Consider the following 23,107-nt stretch of genomic DNA (forward strand, 5'->3'; position numbering starts at 1 on the left):
CTGATTTAGCAATTTATAGTTGTGAGGCAGGTATGTTTGTCACATTTTCATGCATAGTACTTTACTTTTAATGCGCTGTTTAAAACCACTTTGAATGATTTTGCTCTTCAGTTTCAAGTACTGATTACTTTATAGACGGGTTTGTGTATTCAAAAAGACTTCTTGCTCTTTGTGCTTATTAAAATATTTTTGCCTTTGCAAGTATTATGGACTAGAAGAGTGGTCTGGCGTTTCATTGTTTTCCTCTTTACCACTATTGTGCTTAAGACAGACCATGGTAGTAAAGACCAACTTTTAGATGAGAGGATTTTTGAATATTGGAATAGATAGTAGACCATATTTCTGAGAAAAAGGTATGATTATAAGGATGTCTTGAGATAATTTTTTACCAAAGGCATATAAGAAATAGTACCTTGATGTGCTAAAGTATTCTTGTCAGATTTTATTTTATAAATGTTTTGAATATTTACTTATGTTATTCTTCCTAGTGTGATTTGGTACTTGATGCTGCGCATGAGAAAAGTACAGAATCCAGTTCGGGGCCAAAACGTGAAGAAATAATGGAGAGTATTTTGTTCAAGTGTTCAGATTTTGTTGTGGTACAGTTTAAAGATATGGACTCCAGTTATGCAAGAAGAGGTGAGTTTTGATTTCCTAAATATGCTTCATGGTTTATTAGATATATTCAGGCAAAGACTCTCTGCACTAATCATACAGACTTTTCTTTTTTCTTTCTTTCTTTTTTTTTTTTTTCAAGAAATAAGAACTTTTTTGATTAAGACAAATGGAAATTTTAATGGACTTTTTTGATTAAGAGAAATGGAAATTTTAATGCACTTTTGCTGGAAAATATTTAAAACCTCGGGGGAAGATTCCTTGGTACTTTTGGTAGGATGAATAATGAGTTTGTATTCTATTAAAAAATAGTTTGTAAAGAATTTTCTAAAGTTTTATGATCAAGAATGCTACTGATTATACTCAACTAAAAATTTCTTGTCCCATTTGACTTACTGTTTTAGCTTATATGTTTTTAGTTTTATAATGTTTATAAATAATACTTACAGTTTTACTATGCTTATTGTTCTGTAAATAGTTTTCTAAGTTGTAAAGAAATCAAAGCACAGGGCTAAGGGAGAAAGGCAGAGAGCTATGGATAGAAAATGATTGTCTAATGAAGTTGAAAAACGTAAAGAAGTAGAACATGTATACTGGAAGAAACATTCAGAGTATGGGACTATGTTTTAAGAATATAAAAGCGGTGATGCAGTTATGTTAAAATTTAGTCTGTTTCAGGTGTCTGTTGAGGAGGAAGATATGGGAATTGCTGTTACTCATTTGGAGAACATACTATGCAGTATTGAGTGTTCAATAACACATTGAAAGGCTCTCCTGAGCAATTTTGAAATTCGTTCTAAAATTCTCAAATGATTTTTTTGGGGGTGGGGTTCAAATTCTGTAGTCATTTCTATTGCAAATTATAACAGCAGTTCTTGATTTTCATTATTCAGTCTATACCAACAGTTGTTTTCATTGTTGCACTGATTATGCTGTTATTTAGAAATTACAAGCCTCCAGAAAGTTAAAGTCTTTCTCTTGGACCTCTTAATAAGGTTTCACTTTTAGTTAGATTGCTTTTTCAGAAGCTGGCCAGGCTAGATACTCTGTAGCTGCTTTTGCATTGCTGATGAAAGCACTGTGTTTTGATCTTGTGTTTTCCTAAATGTCTGTGTCTTTGATTCATAACTCTTTGTCTAAGAGTCCTTCAGTGGCCTGTACAAGGAAACAAGTCTGTTTTTAGCGACTGCCTTTGGAGTTGATTATGTTTATGTCCAGGAGCACAAAATTATTTATATTTATACTTATACTATTGAAGTATTTCACTGTTTTAAATTTAAAAAGTGACTTGGATCATAAGTCAAAAGGAAAAATAAAATTTTAGTTGAATTTATCACTTAGCACTCTGGAAAAAGTATTGGCAACAACAGCAACAGATGTTCCCTGGTCTATTGGGTACCAGGCCATTTAGCTAAAAGCCATTCACAGTATGCTTTGGTTTTTGTTCTTAAAGGTAATTGGCATTTCCCAAGTTTGGAAAGGTAAATATTGCTTGAAGACATGTATGGTATCCATCCCATTCATTGATCCCATTAAAAATTAATGTCTTTAAATTTTTACTTTATTTTATTATTTTATTATATCTTTATTTCTCAGGTAATGTGTGTTTATTGTAGAAAGCCAAGAAAATGCAAATCAGAGCAACAGCTTTGACAGTGTTCAGTACACTCGTAAGGGGATGGATGTACATAAATAGTTTTTTTGATGAGGACATCTAGTAGTGGAGTAATTTCAGGTATTTTATTTAAAGACTGTAGTGGTTTAGTGAATTATACAATTCTGTCCAGTGCATAGTATCCTGAAAATAGTATTAAGTCATGTGTTTAGGATTTCAGTTCTCTTAATCCTGATTCTTAACACTATCCTGGCAGAAGTTGCCTTTATAAAAGTATTAGTTTGGAAATACTATAGAGAAAAATTTTTTAGAGTAATTAATTGGCATAATTTATTGTGAAAATTAAGGCACTTAGTACTGCTTTTAGATTTATATTATTTTGTGTTAAACACATACTCATATTTCTAGTCTCCTTGAGTAAAGGAAGGTAGGATTTAACTAGTGATTCTTAGTGCTGGTTTCACATTTTAGTCTCCATGGGTTTTAAAAATTGCCTAGTTCTCACTTTTGGAGATTCTGATTTCATTGTAATTAGCCTGGGTGAGGGTCTGAGTATTTGATTCTGAGGTGTAGTCAGGCATGTGAGCCGTGAGTTTCATATGATAAGATCCTAGGAATGGCTCTGTTCTGGAGGTCATGAGGATTTGTACTTTCTTTCCTTACCTCACAGTGCCCTTTCTGTCTCAGAATTGTAGATTATCTTGAATAGTCCCCACTGGTATCAGTTTGATACCACTTTGCTATGTTTTAAATGGGTAGATGGATTGAGGGCTTTTTTTTTAAGGATTAATGGAAGTGAATGAGTGATAAGAACAAAAAAACTAATATTACATCGTAGCTTCCTAAAAGAAGAGGGAAATTTGTTTCCTTTCTGAGCTTTTATCTTATAATTCTGTTCTGTAATAGTACTGTCAACATCTTAAGTTGATCATACGTAACTAAAATCAAGTGCCTATTCTATGTGTTGGAGTCTGTGCTAAGCATTTTATGTGCATTTTTTCATTTAATCATCACACCTTCTTTCTGAAATGGGTGTGATTATTATCCACATGTTGTAGGTGAGGGAACTGAGACATGATTAATTAACTTGATAAAGTGAGGACACAAACCCAAATGCTGTCTAACCCCAAGTCATGCTCTTAAACATTGTCCTATAGTGACATAAATCATGTGGTCTAATTTATTGTTTAGCTGAGCTGGTTCAGAATTAATCTGGATTTACCTTAAAGGATTTCCCCACAAATAAAGCCAAAAGTAAAAAACAAAATTCTCATGCAGAATAAATATGCAGATTATTATATTGTTCAAAAATTCTTTTCCTTTTTAAATGTTTGGCTTTCTTTTGGGGAAAACTGCTTAGAGTTAGTAAGGTCAATGTGGTTTTTAAGTTTTTAATGCTAACTTCACTGATTTTAATAAGGTTTAAAAGTCATTCATATACATATGCAAATGAATAATAGGCCTAGAAATAATTGATATCTTAGGATATGGTGAATAAGTTTCATCTGACCTCTTGAATGTTGTACCCATACCAGTTTGATTTATGGGCAAAGTGAAAAGTAGCTTTACATCTTGCAAGCCGTGGGTTCATTTTGCACATGTGTAATTAGAAGAGACCATCAGATTATCACTGGAAAATTAGTGTGTGTGTTATCTTTTATTTGAATTCCAGTGCAGACAGATCTGGGATGCTCTCATTTTCCCCTTTTCATTTTGCCATCTTTTTTTTAGGGCATTCAGCTGCCTTTGTATCTGTCTACCTTGGAATTGGCATATTGTTGCTACTCGATTTTTACTTGGTTTTCTGTCTCTTTCCAACATCCCTTTCTCATCTCCTTTTTTCCTTTATTCTCTTTCTGCTCTTCCTATTGCTCCTTTATTCATATGTTGCTCTTTGATTTAATACCCCAACTCAACTGTATTTTAGTTCTGTGGCTTCTCTTCTTTTGTACTTCCTTATCCCATTCTCTCTCATGCTTCTTCTACTTCATTTCCTTTGTACTATTCTCAGCCTGTAGAACAGGGATCAGCAGACTTAAAGCCTGTGGACCAAATCGACTCATCAATAAATAAAGTTTTATTGAAACACAGTTATGCCCATTCATTTATGCATTGTCTGTGGCTGCTTTAATGCTACAGCCATAGAGTTGAATAGTTGTAATAGAGACTATATGGCTTTCAAAGCCAAAAAATGTTTACCATCTGGCCCTTTATAGGAAAAGTTTGCCAAGTCTAGACCTAGATTATTTTCCCTACTGCATTTCAGCTGTTATGGTTGTTCAAAAATACATATTGTACCAGCTTTAGTGAAATAACACAGAACATATTTTGTCTCAACACTCATCCTTTGACTCTAGATTCATCTAGTACAGTGTAATTTCATCTAATTTCTTATTTCAAGTTAGATTTAGTCTTAAGACTCACTTTTGCTTGCCAGCTCCTTTGTCACAGTAAGTGAAAAACCATACATGAGAAAATTGGTTATTGGGAATGCTCTCTATAATCAACTGTCCCCTCCCCCATCTACAGATTTATCTTCCCCCTTGCCATCACTGTTCTCTTTCCTTTGGCTTTAGTAGAGGAGATATCTCACTTCCTGTTTAATACCAGCTTCTCCAGTCATGCCCTTGACTCTGTCCATTTTACCATTCCTGCGTTCTTGCTCTTTTATGTCACCTCTCTGTGTCCAGACTCTTCAACCTCTTCCTTTCCACTTACTCTTTCCCTTTAGCCTGACAACTGGTTCAAGTCCTTCTCATCCTAAAAAGGATCCCTTTTTATCTTGAATTCTTCTAACTACTGTTCTGTATTCCTTTCTTATCCAAATTTCTTAACTCGCATTTTCTACTGACTCCTCCCATGAGGAGTAGTCTGCCTTTTATGCTTACAACTTGGAAACTTCTGAGGCTACCAGTAACCTCTAGTTGCTAGATCTTTTGGACTGTTTCAGTCTTTACTGCTGCATTTGACACTGTTGATTTCACCCTCCTTCAGAAGCTGCTCCTCTGTTTTTCATGGGTCTTATTAATCAGTTCTTTCCTGCTTTATTCTTGGGCTTCATTTCTGTCACACTGCCCTTCAATGTGTTTGTGTTCCCCTAGGGTTTCTTTTTTTCTTTCTTTTCTTATGACATGAACTTTTTTTTTAAATAATAACAATTTTTTAAATTGTAATTATTTGCTTGAGTGTCTCTCTCTCACTTTTTCCCACCCCTCTTTTGTTTGTTTGTTTGTTTGTTTGTTTTGGCCATGCTGCGCGACATGGCGGGATCTTAGCTCCCCAACCAGGGATCAAACCTGTGCCCCCTGCAGTGGAAGAGCAGAGTCCTAACCAGTGCACCACCAGGGAATTCCCTGACACGAGCTTTTAAGGTTTAGTCTCTTTAACAACTTTATTTATTTATTTTCTTTCTTTCTTTCTTTCTTTTTTAATTTTATTTTTTTATTTTTGCCACACCTTGCAGCTTGCAGGATCTTAGTTCCCTGACTAGGGATTAAACCCGGGCCATGGTAGTGAAAGTGCCAAATCCTAACTACTAGACCACCAGGGAACTCCCTTTCTTTCTTTGCCCACTGCTCTTACCCACATGTCAGTCGCTTATATACTCTCATAATATCAGCTATCACATAGAAGCCTCCTCTCCAGCATCTCTCCATCATTGCCCTTATACCATGTCGTATTATAATTAGATGTTTCTGTCTCTCCCATTATGAGTTCTGTGTGTATGTATACTGTATTTTTTTCATCCTTGGAGCCTAGTATGGTGTTTTGTCACACAATATGCTCTCAATATAAATGTTTTTTTTTGGGGGGGGGGTGCTGAGTTGGGTCTTTGTTGCTGCTTGCAGGCTTTCTCCGGTTGTGGCGAGAGGGAGCTACTCTTTGTTGCTCTGTACGGGCTTCTCATTGCGGTGGCTTCTCTTGTTGTGGAGCACGGGCTCTAGGTGTGCAGGCTTCAGTAGTCATGGCACATGGGCTTCTATAGTTAATGGTGCACGGGCTTAGTTACTCCGCAGCATGTGGGATCTTCCTGGACCAGGGATTTAACGCGTGTCCCCTGCATTGGCAGGCGGATTTTTATCCACTGCGCCACCAGGGAAGTCCCAATAAATGTCTTTTGAATGTGTGAAATTAGGGCCTTCATATACTTTTTTTTTAAATATATTTATTTATGGCTGTGTTGGGTCTTCGTTTCTGTGCGCAGGCTTTCTCTAGTTGCGGCGAGCGGGGGCTACTCTTCATCACGGTGTGCGGGCTTCTCATTGTCGTGGCTTCTCTTGTGGAGCACGGGCTCTAGACGCGCAGGCTCAGTAGTTGTGGCACATGGGCTTAGTTGCTCCGTGGCATGTGGGATCTTCCCAGAGCAGGGCTTGAACCCGTGTCCCCTGCATTGGCAGGCAGATTCTTAACCACTGCGCCACCAGGGAAGCCCCATATACTTTTAAAGAAGCAGTTTCATGCAAAGAACAAGAAAGCCATAAGTGGTCTTATGTCTACAGCCAGGCAGCAAATACTTACTGAGCTCTGTAATGTATTCATTGCTATGCTAATTGCTATAGACAGTACAGAGAAATTGAAGACCTAATATATTTTGGGTCCCTTTTGAGAACTTAGGGATACTGTATACCCTCACCCTACACAGAACACATACGCAGAGACTTCTAATTTAATTCTGTGGTGTTCACTGTTTCCTAGGGAGTTCATGTACTCCATGTTAAGAAGCTCTGCTGTAGGCATTTTCAGAGTTGGAGATACCAAAGCATGTGAAAGAATTCAGGAAAATGGAAAGTTGAAATTGGTGGCATTGAATCCCATATGGAGTTCAGAGACATGAAAAATTGTGTATGTTGTAGTAGTTGGAGGAAGTCGGGTTGTGAATGTGTGATTAGAGAGCAGTGAGAAATAAAACTGTACAGTTTATTTTATTCTGGTGTTGCACTGTTTTGTTTTCATGTGGTCATCCTGTATGTCTGATAGGGTGGGGTCCTATGAGTAACAAAGAGGGATCTTTTCTGAAGGGCATGACATTAGGAGTGCCATGTCAGTCGCTAAGGAAGAGGCAGATCCCAGAGCAGGATGTGGCCTGAGAATCCTTAAATTCTGTGTTCCAGATTCATTCATGGGTGGTGCTCTAGTATGGTGGGGCTGGCCACAGCCTTGCAGCTGAGTAGGCACATTCTTGGAGCAAGGAGTGCAGTAGGTTCTATAGATGGGCAGGAGGTGCTAACATTGGACAGGCAGGCAGCTCTAAAGCTGGAGAAGTGATTGGGATCGACAGCCTGCCCTTTGGGCAGGAGGTAGGATAGGCCCTGTGGTAGGTAGGCAGGTGGGGTGATAGATAGGCAGGTGGTCTTGTGGCTGGCGTCTGTCCAGGAAGCTGAGCAGGAAAGCCCTGTCAGGGGGTTGTCTTGGGCCTGTGGGCTTTGGGAGTAGCTTTTCTAAGTAAGTCCATGTTCTAATAGTCTTCTGTTAAAACTGTACTGTTAGAAAGTTTACTACCTCAGCCTTGCTGTGGGCTAGTTAGAGAAGGATGTATGTCCATGCCAGCGCCAAACAGTAAATGGAGATCCATCAGCATTTACTGAGGCCAGTATGGAGGTGGCACAGAGTTTATTGAGATTTAAAAAATTAAACAGGTATGGTGGAACAGGTGATGGAAACCTAAGCAGTAGTAGTTTCCCTACATAATAGGGAAGTATTGCATGTTTATTAAAATATATGGTTTCATTTATTAAAATTTTATCTCTATATGTTTTTAGAGCATACAGAAATTATCTGCTATATTTTTCATGTTTATAACTTTTCTATTTTTAGTTTTTCAAGGAACCTCCATACTGTTCTCCATACTGGCTGCACCAGCTTACATTCCCATCAACAGTACAGGAGAGTTCCCTTTTCTCCATACCCTCTCCAGCATTTATCATTTGCAGACTTTTTGATGATGGCCATTCTGACCAGTGTGAAGTGGTAGTTTTGATTTGCATTTCTCTAATAATTAGTGATGTTCAGCATATTTTCATATGCTGTTGGCCATCTGTATGTCTTCTTTGGGGAAATGTCTGTTTAGGTCTTCTGCCCATTTTTTGATTGGGTTGTTTGTTTTTTTGATATTGAGTTGTATGAGCTGTTTGTATATTTTGGAAATTAAGCCTTTGTCGGTCTCATCATTTGCAAATATTTTCTCCAATTCTGTGGGTTGTCTTTTCGTTTTGTTTATGGTTTCCTTTGCTGTGCAAAAGCTTATAGGTTTGATGAGGTTCCGTTTGTTTATTTTTGCTTTTATTTATTGCCTTGGGAGACTGACCTAAGAAAACATTGCTACAATTTATGTCAGAGAATGTTTTGCCTGTGTTCTCTTCTAGGAGTTTTATGGTGTCATGTCTTGTATTTAAGTCTATGAGCCATTTTGAGTTTATTTTTGTGTATGGTGTGAGGGAGTGTTCTAACTTCACTGATTTACATTCAGCTGTCCAGCTTTCCCAGTACCACTTGCTGAGGAGACTCTCTTTTCTCGATTGTATATTCTTGCCTCCTTTGTTGAAGATTAATTGACAGTAGATGTGTGGGTTTATTTCTGGGCTCTCTATACTGTTCCATTGATCTATATGTCTGTTTTTGTGCCAATAAAAAAGGTAGCATTCCTGAACTCCCTAGTAGGTAATTCAGACAAGTCCAGGACATTTTCAGGAAGACAGTTTACTTGGTAGTATTGTCTAATGCAAGTACACCCAGTTACTGTCTGGTTTTAGTTTTATTTTTTCTCTTGCTCTGCAGAGTCTCAATAGAGTCTTATGAACGCCAGATATATTAAAAAACTAGTAATACAGCAGGGCAATAAAGGAGTGTGGATAAATTGTCTCCACCTTAATTTCTGATCAGACCTGGCAAATAGTTTTAAGTGAGAATATGCACTTGAACAGTTGGTCTTCTAATTTATACTCCAGAACAACAGTCTGAATCTGTAAAATGTTTTATATATCTGCAGAGGAAACAGAATGGTGTTTGTATAGCTGTTTAAGGATTGGAATTAATTTTGTCTACTGACTTTTTCTTAACCTATTGCCAAACACTTTTGCTATAAGTTTAAGAGTTGTTGTAAAAAGACTACTGTATTGGCTAATAGTATTGGAAGACACTTCCCACATTCTGTTTCCTGATTCCTGAATATTTCTGAATTTACCTTGGATTTTTTTGCCCTAAATCTTCTATAAAATCACTTTCTTTCCCCTTTCCCTTCTGTGTCTTCCCTTAACTTTTGACTTGAAAACAGTACCTTTTATTAAAAAAAACCCTCAAACAAAATTAGACTATTTCATTCTTTCGGATGGCATAGGCTAAAGGCTCCTCCTCCCGCCTCAAAATGGGGTTCTGAACCAGGAGCCTAATGGAGAAGCTGAAAACAGAATGTTCACCTCCGGATACCACTCTACAAAGTGTATCTTTCTATTGAGGTTTTTGTTAGAATTTTGCCTTACCTATTTTGGAGATAATGTAGGAATTAGAAATCTAATGTTCTGTGGCATCTATCACCTTGTTTTTTAAATACAGCAGGCCTCGCGAAGTGGACTTCGATTTTTCTCTTGTTCTTCTGTGTTACATTAATCTGGCTTTGCTGTAGAATTGGTTGTGCATTTGATCCTGTGGAGTCTTGACTACTGATCTCCATTCACATTTTTCAAAGGAATCTGGTTTGTGGGTTTAAATTTTTTTCCCTGGTACTTGGTTGATTTTTTAAGTCAAATATAGCAGCATTTTTTTAAGATATTTTCAATTATTTTATTTTATTTTATTTATTTATTAATACATCTATATTGGAGTATAATTGCTTCACAATACTGTGTTAGTTTCTGTTGCACAACAAAGCAAATCAGCCATATGCATACACATGTCCCCATATCCCCTCCCTCTTGAGCCTCCCTCCCATCCTCCCTATCCCACCCCTTAAATCATTGCAAAGCACCAAGCCGATCTCCCTGTTCTATGCTGCTGCTTCCCACCAGCCAACTATTTTACATTCGGTAGTGAATATACGTCTGTGCTACTCTGGCTTCACCCTCCCACCCCATGTCCTCAAGTCCATTCTCTATGTCTACCTCTTTATTCCTGCCCTGCAACTAGGTTCATTAGTACCCTTTTTTTTTAGATTCCATATATATGCGTTAGCATACGGTATTTGTTTTTCTCTTTCTGACTTACTTCATTCTGTATGACAGACTCTAGGTCCATTCACCTCACTACAGATAACTCAGTTTTGTTCCTTTTTATGGCTGAGTAATATTCCATTGTATATATGTGCCACATCTTCTTTATTCATTCATCTGTCGATGGACAATTAGGTTGGTTCCATGTCCTGGCTATTGTAAATAGTGCTGCAGTGAACATTGTGGACACACACACACACACACACTGTATCTTATTTTTACAAGATATAAATAAACTGACACCAAGCATTTTAAATGGATGACCACAACAAAAGCAACAATGATTGCAATTACCAAACATGAAACACACTCGTACTATGTCATAATATTGATATTCAGTCCAGTAATCCTCCACTGTAACAGCTCCTTTACTTTGCAGTGAAAATTGATTTGTATATATTTTGCCTCTGAGTCCTTGTGGGATTTTTTTATTATTATTATTCAAACAAAGTCACAAAAACTATAATCATCCTCATCAGTTCACTCAGTCCCATGTAATTAATTTTTTTTCTTCTTGATCTTTTGTTAGCACTTTTATGAATTCATTAGTTTTCCATTAGAGTTCTGAAAATGCTTATTCATTCAGTTCAGCAGTATAGTCAGTTACCAGAAACCTGTACTTGTCAGAGTCTTTTCCATGAATTCCTTGAAGATGAAACCCTTTTATAGGAACATTTTTGCAAAAGCATCAGAGTACACCCAGAACTGTCTGTAAATGACAAAAGACTTAAAAATGACCATGGTTAAAGATTTGATGAAAGTTCATAATAATGCAATTGACAAGGGAATTTAGTTATTTCTGAGATATACATTTTAAAGTAATAACTAGAATTATGACTTATAACATTATACCAGAACATAAAAGATTTTTAGGAATTTCATGTAATGTCTGAAACATTTATATTAACATATTTCCATACAAATAAACCAAAGAAAGTTTAGTATTGGTTGTTTTTTGGTTTGTTTGTTTTTTTATATGCAGGTTCTTATTAGTCATCAGTTTTATACACATCAGTGTATACATGTCAATCCCAATCGCCCAGTTCAGCACACCACCATCCCCACCCCACCGTGGCTTTTTCTCTTTTTGAATTATGGTTTTCTCAGGGTATTGTCCAGTAGTGGGATTGCTGAGTCATATGGTAGTTCTATTTTAAGTTTTTTAAGGAACCTCCATAGTGTTTTCCATAGTGGTTGTATCAATTTACGTTCCCACCAACAGTGTAGGAGGGTTCCCTTTTCACCACATCCTTTCCAGCATTTATTGTTTCTATCTTTTTTGATAATGGCCATTCTGACCAGCGTGAGGTGATACCTCATTGTAGTTTTGATTTGCATTTTTCTAATAATTAGTGATGTTGAGCATCTCTTCATGTATCTCTTGGCCATCTGTATGTCTTCCTTAGTGAAAAGTCTATTTAGGTCTTCTGCCCATTGTTTTAACTGGATAGTTTGTTTTTTTGATATTGAACTCCGTGAACTGTTTGTGTATTTTGGAGATTGATCCTTTGTCTGTTGTTTCATTTGCAAATATTTTCTCCCATTCTGAGGGTTGTCTTTTGGTCTTGTTTGTGGTTTCCTTTGCTGTGCAAAAGCTTTTAAGTTTAATTAAGTCCTGTTTGTTTATTTTTGTTTTTATTTCTGTTATTCTAAGAGGTGGGTCAGAAAAGATCTTGCTATGGTTTATGTCAAAGAGTGTCTTTCCTATGTTTTCCTCTAAAAGTTTTATAGGAAACTTTTTTATGTCAAAGAGTGTCTTGTCTTACATTTAAGTCTTTAATCCATTTGGAGTTTATTTTTGTGTATGGTGTTAAGGAGTGTTCTAATTTCATTCTTTTACATGTAGCCGTCCAGTTTTCCCAGCACCACTTATTGAAGAGGCTGTCTTTTCTCCATTGTATGTTCTTGCCTCCTTTGTCATAAATTAGGTGCCCATATGTGCATGGGTTTTATCTCTGGGCATTCTACCCTGTACCATTGATCTATATTTCTCTTTTTGTGCTAGTACCATACTGTCTTGATTACTGTAGCTTTGTGGTATAGTTTACAGTCGGGGAGCCTGATACCTCCTTTTTTTTTTTTCCCCCTCAAGATTGCTTTGGCTATTTGGGGTCTTTTGTGTTTCCATACGAATTGTAAGATTTTTTTGTTCTAATTCTGTGAAGAATGCCGTTGGTAGTGTGATAGGGATTGCAGTGAATCTGTAGATTGCTTTGGGCAGTATAGTCATTTTCGCAATATTGATTTCTTCCAATCCAAGAGCATGGTACATTTCTCCATCTGTTTATGTCATTTTTGACTTCTTTCATCAGTGTTTTATAGTTTTCTGAGTACAAGTCTTTCGCCGCCTTAGGCAGGTTTATTCCTAAGTATTTTATTCTTTTTGTTGCAGTGGTAAATGGGAGTGTTTCCTTAATTTCTCTTGCTGATTTTTCATTGTTGGTGTATAGGAATGCCAGAGATTTCTGTGCATTAATTTTGTATCCTGCAACCTTACCAAATTCAGTGATCAAATCTAATAGTTTTCTGGTGGCATCTTTAGGATTTTCTATGTATAGTATCATGTCATCAGCAAATAGTGACAGTTTTACTTCTTCTTTTCCAATTTGTATTCCTTCTATTTATTTTTCTCTTGATTGCCATGGCTAGGGCTTCCAAAACTATGTTGAAAAAGAGTGGCGAGGGACTTCCCTGATGGCGCAGTGGATGGGAATCCGCCTGCCAGTGCAGGGGACACAGGTTTGAGCCCTGGTCCAGGAGGATCCCACATGCTGCGGAGCAACTGAGCCCACATGCCGCAACTGCTGAAGCCCGTGTGCCTAGAGCCCGTGCTCCACAGCAAGAGAAGCCTGCACACTGCAATGAAGAGTAGCCCTCACTCGCTGCAACTAGAGAAAGCCCGCGCGCAGCAATGAAGACCCAACGCAGCCAAAAATAAATTAATTAATTAATTAAAAAAGAAAAAAGAGTGGCGAGAGTGGACATCCTTGTCTTATTCCTGACCCTAGTGGAAATGCTTTCAGTTTTTCACCATTGAGTATGATGCTTGCTGTGGGTTTGTCATATATGGTCTTTATTATGTTGAGGTAGTTTCCCTCTATGCCCATTTTCTGGAGAGTCTTTATCATAAATGGGTGTTGAATTTTGTTCAAAAGCTTTTTCTGCATCTATTAAGATGATCATATGGGTTTTATTCCTTAATTTATTAATGTGGTGTATCACATTGATTGATTTGCATATATGAAGAATCCTTGCATCCCTGGGATAAATCCCACTTGATCATGGTGTATGATCCTTTTAAAGTGCTGTTGGATTCTGTTTGCTAATATTTTGTTCAGGATTTTTGCATCTATGTTCATCAGTGATACTGGTCTGTAATTTTCTTTTTTTGTGATTTTTTTTTTTTCTGGTTTTGGTATCAGGGTGATGGTGGCTTTGTAGAATGAATTTGGGAGTGTTTCTCCCTCTGCAGTTTTTTGGAAGGGTTTGAGAAGGATCTGTGTTAGCTCTTCTCTAAATGTTTGATTGAATTCACCTGTGAAGCCATCTGATCCTGGACTTTGGTTTGTTGGAAGATTTTTAATTACGGTTTCAATTTCATTACTTGTGATAGGTCTGTTTATATTTTCTAATTCTTCCTGGTTCAGTCTTGGAAAATTGTACCTTTCCAAGAATTTGTCCATTTCTTTGTGGTTGTCCATTTTATTGGCATGTAGTTGTTTGTAATAGTCATTGTATTTCTTCAGTGTCAGTTGTGATTTCTCCTTTTTCATTTCTAATTTTATTTATTTGTGTCCTTTCCCTTTTTTTCTTGATGAGTCTGGCTAAGGGTTTATCAATTTTGTTTATCTTCTCAAAGAACCAGCTTTTAATTTTATTGATCTTTGCTGTTGTTTTCTGTTTCATTTATTTCTGCTCTGATCTTTATGATTTCTTCCCTTCTACTGACTTTGGGTTTTCTTTGTTCTTCTTTCTCTAGTTCTTTTAAGTGTAGGGATAGATTGTTTATTTGAGATTTTTCTTGTTTCTTGAGGTGAGATTGAATTGCTATAAACTTCCCTCTTAGAACTGCTTTTGCTGCGTCCCATAGGTTTTGGGTCATCATGTTTTCATCGTCATTTGTTTCAATGTATTTTTAAAATTTCTTCTTTGATTTCTTCAGTGATCTCTTGGTTATTTAGTAGCGCACTGCTTAGCCCCCGTGTATTTGTGTTTTTTTACAGTTTTTTTTCCTGTAATTGATTTACAGTCCTATAGCGTTGTGGTCAGAAAAGAAGCTCAATACGATTTCAGTTTTCTTAAATTTTCCGAGGCTTGCTTTGTGACCCAAGATGTGATCTATCCTAGAGAATGTTCTGTGTGCACTTGAGAAGAAAGTGTATTCTGCCACTTTTGGGTGGAATGTTCTATAAATATCAGTTAGATCTATCTGATCTGTTGTGTCATTTAAAGCTTGTGTTTCCTTATTTATTTTCTGTTTGGATGATCTGTCCACTGGTGTAAGCGGGGTGTTAAAGTCCCCTACTATTATTGTGTTACTGTCGATTTCTTCTTTCATGGCTGTTAGCATTTGCCTTATGTATTGAGGTGTTCCTGTGTTGGGTGCATAAACATTTGTAATTGTTATATCTTCTTCTTGGATTGATCCCTTGATCATTATGTAGTGTCCCTCCTTATCTCTTGTAATAGTCTTTATTTTAAAGTCTATTTTATCTGATAGGAGTATTGCTACTCCAGCTTTCTTTTGATTTCCATCTGCATGGAATATCCTTTTCCATCCCTTCACTTTCAGTCTGTATGTGTCCCTATGTCTGAAGTGGGTCTCTTGTAGACAGCATATATATGGGTCTTGTTTTTGTATCCATTCAGCCAGTCTGTGTCTTTTGGTTGGGCCATTTAATCCGTTTACATTCAGTGTTACCAATATGTATGTTCCTATTACCATTTTCTCAATTGTTTTGGGTTTGTTTTTTATGGGTCTTTTCCTTCTCTTGGCGTTTCCTGCTTAGAGAAGTTTCTTTAGCATTTGTTGTAAAGCTGGTTTGGTGGTGCTGAATTCTCTTAGCTTTTGTTTGTCTGAAAAGCTTTTGACTTCTCTGTCGAATCTGAATGAGATCCTTGCTGGGTAGAGTAATCTTGGTTGTAGGTTTTTCTCTTTCATCACTTTAAGTATATCTTGCCACTCCCTTCTGGCCTGCAGAGTATCCACTGAAAAATCAGCTGATAACCTAATGGGGATTCCTTTGTATGTTATTTTTTGTTTTTCCCTTACTGCTTTTAATGTTTTTTCTTTGAATTTAATTTTTGCTTGATTAATATGTGTCCTGGTGTGTTTTTCCTAGGGTTTATCCTGTATGGGACTCTCTGTGCTTCCTGGACTTTGGGTGACTATTTCCTTTCCCATGTTAGGGAAGTTTTCCACTATAATCTCTTGAAATATTTTCTCAGACCCTTTATTCTCTTCTTCTTCTGGGACGCCTGTAATTCGAATGTTGGTCTGTTTAGTGTTGTCCCAGAAGTCTCAGAGATTGTCTTCAATTGTCTTCAATTCTTTTTATTCTTTTTTCCTTATTCCACTCCTTGGCAGTTATTTCTGTCATTTTGTCTTCCAGCTCACTTATTCATTCTTCTGCCTCTGTTATTGATTCCTTCTAGTGTATTTTTCATTTCAGTTATTGTGTTGTTCACCTCTGTTTGTTCTTTAGTTCTTCTGTATCTTTGTTAAACATTTCTTGTATTTTTTCAATCTGTGCTTCCGTTGTATTTTCGAGATTCTGGATCATCTTTACTATCATTACTCTGAATTCTTTTTCAGGTAGATTGCCTATTTCGTCTTTATTTATTTGGTCTTGTAGGTTTTTTACCTTGCTTCTTCATCTGTGACATGTTTTTTTGCCATCTCTCTTTTTTTTTTTTTTTTTAATGAGTGGGATTGTGTTCCTGTTTTACTGGTTGTTTGGCCTGAAGCTTCCACCACTATTGGGTAGAGCTGGGTAGGTTATTGGGTAGAGGTGGGTCTTGGTGCTGAGATGAGGAACTCTGTGAGACCTCACTCTGATGAATATTCCCTGGGGTCTGAGGTTCTCTGTTAGTCCAGTGGTTCGGACTCGGAGCTTCCACCGCAGGAGCTTCTGCCTGAACCCAGGCTCGTGAATCAAGATCCTGCAAGTCATGTGGGGCAGCAAAAAAAAAAAAAAGAATTAAAAAGAGAACAATAACAAAGTAAAAAATAAAATTAGACTAGGAAACTAACAGATGTTAGAAAGAATGTAAAAATAATAATATAGATGAATCAGCAACCGGAAGGTACATCAGTACCGCAGTAGTAAAAAAGAGAAAGGGAAAAGGAAAAAAAAAAGGGAGGGGGGGAAGGCCTTGGCCCTGGAGAGCAGGGCCTAAACAAGGGTGAGGTTTGGGTGGTGGGCAGAGCCAATGCTCAGGACCCACAGGGCTGGAAGGAACAGAAGGGGCCCAGGTGTGCCCCCCACCCCTGGTCTCAGGGCAGGGGACCTCACCTGGGAGCCCAGCAGCCTTCCTGGGCTCGAGTGGGCACGACAAAGGCCCTCCTCTCCTCTCACCTGCTCCTCTGTTCTGAGTTCTGGGAGGGCCCCTCCCGCCTGCCTCTCCTGATCTCTTGGGCCTCCCTCCTATGCCCCCAGGACCAGTGTGGCTGGCTGGGGGTGGGGGGAGGGCCTTGGAGGGCAGGGGACTGGCCTGGGAGCTCAGCAGGTTCCCCTGCCCCCAGTGGGCGGGGCAGTTGCCCTCTGCCCTTCTCCTGCTCCCCCTGGACGGCCCCTCCCACCTGCCACTCCTGATCTCCCCAGCCTCCCTCCTGTGCCCCCAGGACCCATGTGGCCTGGATGGGGCTTTGTGCGGGGGGGAACTGGCTTGAGAGCTCAGCAGGCTCCACTGCCCGAGTGGGCCAGGTGATCGCCCTCTGCTTCTTTCCTGCTCTTCCTGGAGAGCCCCTCCCACCTGCCTCTCCTGATCTCCCTGGCCTCAGGGGCACCAATCTCGTTTGGCCTCCACTTCTCTCCCCTTGGTCCCCCTACATCCCACTGGTTTACTCTGGGGTTCCTCCTGTCTTCTTGGGGGTCAGAGTTCCCCACCAGCGGCCGGCAGGCGCCCTAGTTGTAGGGAGATGCTAAGTCTGTGTCTTCCCACACCACCATCTTGACTCCTCCCCCCAGCAGCATTTTAAGTGATAAAATTTCTGAACAATTTCAGCTCAACTTTTAATTTAGCTAATTTAAGGTTTTAAGAAAATTGCTTTTCAGATGTTAAATTACTAATTATAGTGCCTTTATGTTACATAAAGGGCCCAGTAAAACTAAGGTGAAATATTTTATCTTAAAAATGTTTTGCCTAAAGTTTTAACTAGGGAATCCAATTTGTACATCTCACAAACAGAGTTTATTAGTAGGGGAAATAAGAACTATTGCATATTTATTTATTTATTTACTTTTGGCCATGCTGCGCCACATGCATACATGCGGAATCTTAGTTCCCGGACCAGGGATCGAACCCTTGCCCCCTACAGTGGAAGTGCAGAGTCTTAACCACTGGACTGCCAGGGAAGTCCCCAGAACTACTGCTTTTTAATATTTAAGTAGGATATGTTTTTCTCTCAGGAATATTTTTGTTATCTCATTTTATCATAGTACTATAAAATTTTGTAATTCGTTTTGTATAGGAAGAATATCAGGTTTCTTCATTATTGATGCATGCTGGTGCAGATTGGTGCTGCCTAAATAGAGCTTCTGGGTCCAATTACTTTATTCAAACTTGTGATAAAGTATATTGTAACATCAAAAGCATTTGTATGGTTGTTTATTGTAGAAGCCCTGTATCCTTTGCACTTGCTGAATGGTGCACTGATCGAGATGTCTGTCCTGTTGTTTAGTCATATTCTAGGCTTTTCCGTTGGTTTCCATCAGAGGAACAGAAACACAAATTAATTTGTAAATTGTATTTTTAACAAGAACAGAACTTAGGTATTTGCTTTTCCACATCAGTTGATTCTTTCCAGACTTTGGTCAAAGGGGTACTTAGGTCAGATCTCAGAAAAGAACAAAAGAAAATGATTTGGGTGGTTTGGTTTGATTCTAACTAGAAAACCATAGAGTCTCTCTTTAAATTTTTAATTAATTTATTTTTAACACAAGGAGTGATGTTTGGACTGAAAATAAGAGACTCTTAACATGACACACTGTACTTTTCCTTGAAGTTGCTTGTTGCTCAGGAAAGAACTTCTTCATGTGGCATACTGTGTTTCTTAGAGCTCATTGTTGCTGCTTTTCCTCTCCTGTATTTGCACTTTTGAAGCTGACATCCTTGAGCTCTCTTGCCTACTTCAGCTGTTCCAATAGTCTCCATCTCAGTTCTCTTGCTAAGGCTCTGTCATTTCTTCCTTGAATGGTAAATTTACTTTGAGTTACAGGACTCAGAAACTTTCTGTAATGATCACAGTCAAAATAACTATTGCTCTAGGCTATATTATTTTGTTGTCAGACATCTCATCCCTTGTTAAAAAATCTACAGTGACCACTGTTGCTTACGGAATAAAGTTGGGATGCCATACCTTGGCATTCAGGGCCCTCCCCAGTGGAACTTCTCTTTTTCAACCTCATCTCTCATTATTCCCCAGTATTTATCCGCTTCTTGACCTAAGGTGGTGTTTTCTGCATGCTAGATATTCTTCTCTCCATTTTTGAGCTTGGTTATCTTACTGCTGGATTTATTCTCCACTCTGAATATCTTCCTTCCTAACTAGAATTTTAGATACTTTTTCAAGACCAAGCTCAAATCTCCTTTCCTCTTTAGAGTCTTCCCTGACCTTCCCAGCTCACTGTGGTCTGTTTTGATTGCCTATAACAATGTATTCTAAGCTTTACTACATTTTATTTTCAGCACAGAATAGTTTGTTCCCCCCTACCCCCAAGGAAATCTCATGCTGAATCCCACTTATAAGGCAGTGGTGGGGGAGGGGATTGGGAATTATCCTAGAACCTTACTTATTCAGCTTTTGCTCTGTCTGCTCAGGTACCCTTAAGAAATCAGATTTCATGGCGCACAGTTGAAAAATCAGTTGTCTTACCTCATGTACTGAACACTCAGCTTTACAAAGCAGTGTATATCTTTTTGTGAGTGTATTTTGTCTCTCCCAATGCATTATAATTTTCTGGAGTTCAGACGTCATGTTTATAGAACCTAGGGATGTGTACACCCTGTGGTATCTAGCATAATGCCTTACAGATATGTAGTAGGTACTCAATGTATACTGATTCTTTCAATTGATATTTTTAAAGTTTTATACGTCTTTACACACACTGCACCCAAGCCAGGGAAAAACTAGTAGTTTTTGGTGTTTCTTTTTTTTTCTTCCTTACGTAGACATTGCCATAGACAACTGGTAATTACCACTCATTTCCAGGAAACTCAAGAAAGCAATTATTCCTAGCCAGACTAAAAGCAGCTTTCCTACAACATGACATATCCAGAGTATATTTTTCTGACAAAAGGTTGCTTCTAGTAGGCATTTTAATGCCCTTTTGAAATACAGAAAACAAAATCCCAGGTGCTAACTTTGAAAACAAGACCCAAATGATTCTGGTACAAGTGAGAAAAGTCAGAAGCACAGGTAAGGGAGTGTGAAGTATTAGAACATGCATGCGGGCTATTTTGAAGGTCTTTTTTTTTTTTTTTTTTTTTTTTTTGCGTTACGCGGGCCTCTCACCATTGTGGTCTCTCCCGTTGTGGAGCACAGGCTCTGGACGCGCAGGCTCAGCGGCCATGGTTCACGGGCCCAGCCGCTCCGCAGCATGTGGGATCCTCCCAGACCGGGGCACGAACCCGTGTCCCCTGCATCAGCAGGTGGACTCTCAACCACTGCGCCACCAGGGAAGCCCTTGAAGGTCTTTTAAAGTAATTAATTTGCCTTAGTTGCTGTGTATGTTAGAAATGCATACATACTTGAATTTATGTCAAAGGACACAATGTATTCATTTGTGAAGAACAGTATGAAATCAACTTTACTTCGGTTCAGTTTGAAATCATACAAGTAAAAGATCCCACACCTTAGAGATTAGCTTATTTTATTTTTGTGCTAACCAGCTAGAAATAAACCCCTTTCTACTTATGGGTCACAAAACTCATTTTCCTTGTTCAAGTACCCTAGAGGCAAAGATATGATTAGGTAGTTCTGTGTTTGGAAAAATGACATTCTTTTCTAGTAAGATAAGAAATTATTTTTTAAATTTTCAAAATTTTGAGTAAAATGCAGGGTGCAGGTGGTTGGCCTATTGTTCTTTATTTTGTCATGTTGGTCTGTCCTGTCCTGTGGAATGTTGTTAGGTGTTGCATGGATTTGCTCACCAGTGCGTTCTTCTTTATTGTAACATCTCCATCTACTAGAAAGTCATGGTTTTGCCATTATTTGCTTTTATTTTATTTGCACAAAAGACTTTTTTTTTTAATTTAATGTTTTTGGTTATGCCCTGTGGCTTGCAGGATCTTAGTTCCCCAACCAGGGATTGAACCAATGCCCTTGGCAGTGGAAGTGTGGCATCCTAACCACTGGACTGCCAGGGGATTCCCCCAAGAAACTTTTAAAGACAGGTGTTTGGTCAAGAATTCTAGCTGCTGGGACAAGAAGATTTTATGAGCAGGGAAGTCTTTGTTGCCTGTTTGTAGGGGACATGTGCTATAGAGATGGATCCTGATTTTCTGTCCTGACCCTATAATGTGTGAAGTCAGGATGACCTGTGTTTTGTTTTTCAACACTTTATACTAGTTCTTCCTGATTCATTTTCTCCTTTAAAGCTTAAAGTTGAAGAAAAAACTGAGTTTTGTGGATGTAACCTCAAAGACTTGAATTGTGTGGTTACATAACCGTCATCATATGGTGTATCAAACAAACCACTTCCAACATTTTAAATGTTAAATAGTTCTGCTTAATAGGCTCAGAATTATGATTAGAAAATAGTTGTGGTTGTTCAAAACGAACATTATCCACTTCTGCATTTTTTAATAGGCAAGTGCTATTGTCTGATTCATATTGTAATGTAATTATAACTTCTTGGTATTTAGAACAGAGGGGTATATACATTTGGAATGTATTTAAGTTTCCCATAGTTTTGTGGCTAAGACCCTTAATATCTTCAAATGTTAGTTTGCAAATGGTAGATTTTGCAAAATTTTATTTTCAAGTTGATCATTTGGAACAGAACACTATTCCTGCAGAAATTTAGCTCTGTTACTTCAATATCATTCATTTCCATCTTATTTTAGCAGCCTGCTTTCATGATTTTGTCATCACTTCTAACTGCTTCTCTTCCAGAATGCCCTCCAAGATCTACTCTGACCATAGCCACCTTGACCTTTACTCTTCTACTCCTTTTCTTGTTACCTCTCACAGGGCTCTCTGACCCTTCCCTGGCCTTCCATTTTTAAACTCCTCTCTGTCTACTCCTTCAGCTAAGTAAAGGAGTGTGGCTGGGGAAAATACCATTGTGGTGCTGGTTAGTTAGGAATGTAGGGTTTCTAGCTCCTGCTGGAGCTTCAGCTCAGCAAGACCCTTTTCTAGCCTGTTTCTGCAACCCTAATTAATGAGTACCACCTCCAGTTCCTTACTCTGTTTACCTCATTTCCTTTATCCACAGCAGAATGCTCTTTCTTCCTTCTTTTTTTTTTTTTTTTGCGGTATGCGGGCCTCTCACTGTTGTAGCCTCTATCGTTGCGGAGCACAGGCTCCAGACGCGCAGGCTCAGCGGCCATGGCTCACGGTCCCAGCCGCTCCGCGGCATGTGGGATCTTCCCGGACCGGGGCACGAACCCGTGTCCCCTGCATCGGGAGGCGGACTCTCAACCACTGCACCACCAGGGAAGCCCAGCTTTCTTCCTTCTTTTTAGAACACATAGCCAGTGTTCTTAACCTGGATCCATGGATTTCCAAATGGTTCATGGAGCAGATTCAGGGCATTGATGAACTTGGGTGGGAAAAAATATCACATCTTTATTTTCATTAATCTTTAATTGAAATGGAGCCTTTTTTTTTTTTTTAAGATGTTGGGGGTAGGAGTTTATTAATTAATTTATTTTTGCTGTGTTAGGTCTTCGTTTCTGTGCGAGGGCTTTCTCGAGTTGTGGCAAGCGGGGGCCACTCTTCATTGCGGTGCGCGGGCCTCTCACTATCGCGGCCTCTCGTTGCGCAGCACAGTCTCCAGATGCGCAGGCTCAGTAGTTGTGGCTCACGGGCCTAGTTGCTCCGCAGCATGTGGGAATCCTCCCAGACCAGGGCACGAACCCGTGTCCCCAGCATTAGCAGGCAGACTCTCAACCACTGCGCCACCAGGGAAGCCCGGAGTGTTTCTTTCTGTTATTAATGCAGACAACAAACCACTAGTGTTAGCAGTATCTGTGACTTCCACGCCTATAGAATTCAGTTAATTTTATATCACTTGTATAGATTTGGATTTTTAAAATTAATTAATTTGGTTGCGCTGGATCTTAGTTGCGGCAGGTGGGCTCCTTAGTTATGGCATGGAAACCTTTAGTTGCAGCATACATGTGGGATCTAGTTCCCTGACCAGGGATCGAACCTGGGCCCCCTGCATTGGGATCGCAGAGTCTTAACCTCTGCGCCACCAGGGAAGTCCCTAGATTTGGTTGGGTTTTT

General features: G+C 38.7%; 1 protein-coding gene across 30 annotated transcripts in view; it reads left to right on the forward strand.

Moving 5' to 3' along the window:
- Positions 1 to 23,107, forward strand: part of ATXN2 (ataxin 2) — a 127,665-nt gene that overhangs the window by 35,674 nt on the left and 68,884 nt on the right. For all 30 annotated transcript variants that reach the window (XR_010933337.1, XR_010933336.1, XR_010933340.1 and 27 more), the window contains exon 5: positions 489 to 639. Coding sequence is in view for 11 of the 30 variants with exons in the window: in XM_067700825.1 (XP_067556926.1) it covers positions 489 to 639 (151 nt within the window). In the remaining 19 variants the exon portion in view is untranslated. The remainder of the gene's footprint in view (positions 1 to 488; positions 640 to 23,107) is intronic.

The sequence above is a fragment of the Pseudorca crassidens genome, chromosome 12 (assembly GCF_039906515.1).
Source record: "Pseudorca crassidens isolate mPseCra1 chromosome 12, mPseCra1.hap1, whole genome shotgun sequence".
NCBI classification, from domain to species: domain Eukaryota; kingdom Metazoa; phylum Chordata; class Mammalia; order Artiodactyla; family Delphinidae; genus Pseudorca; species Pseudorca crassidens.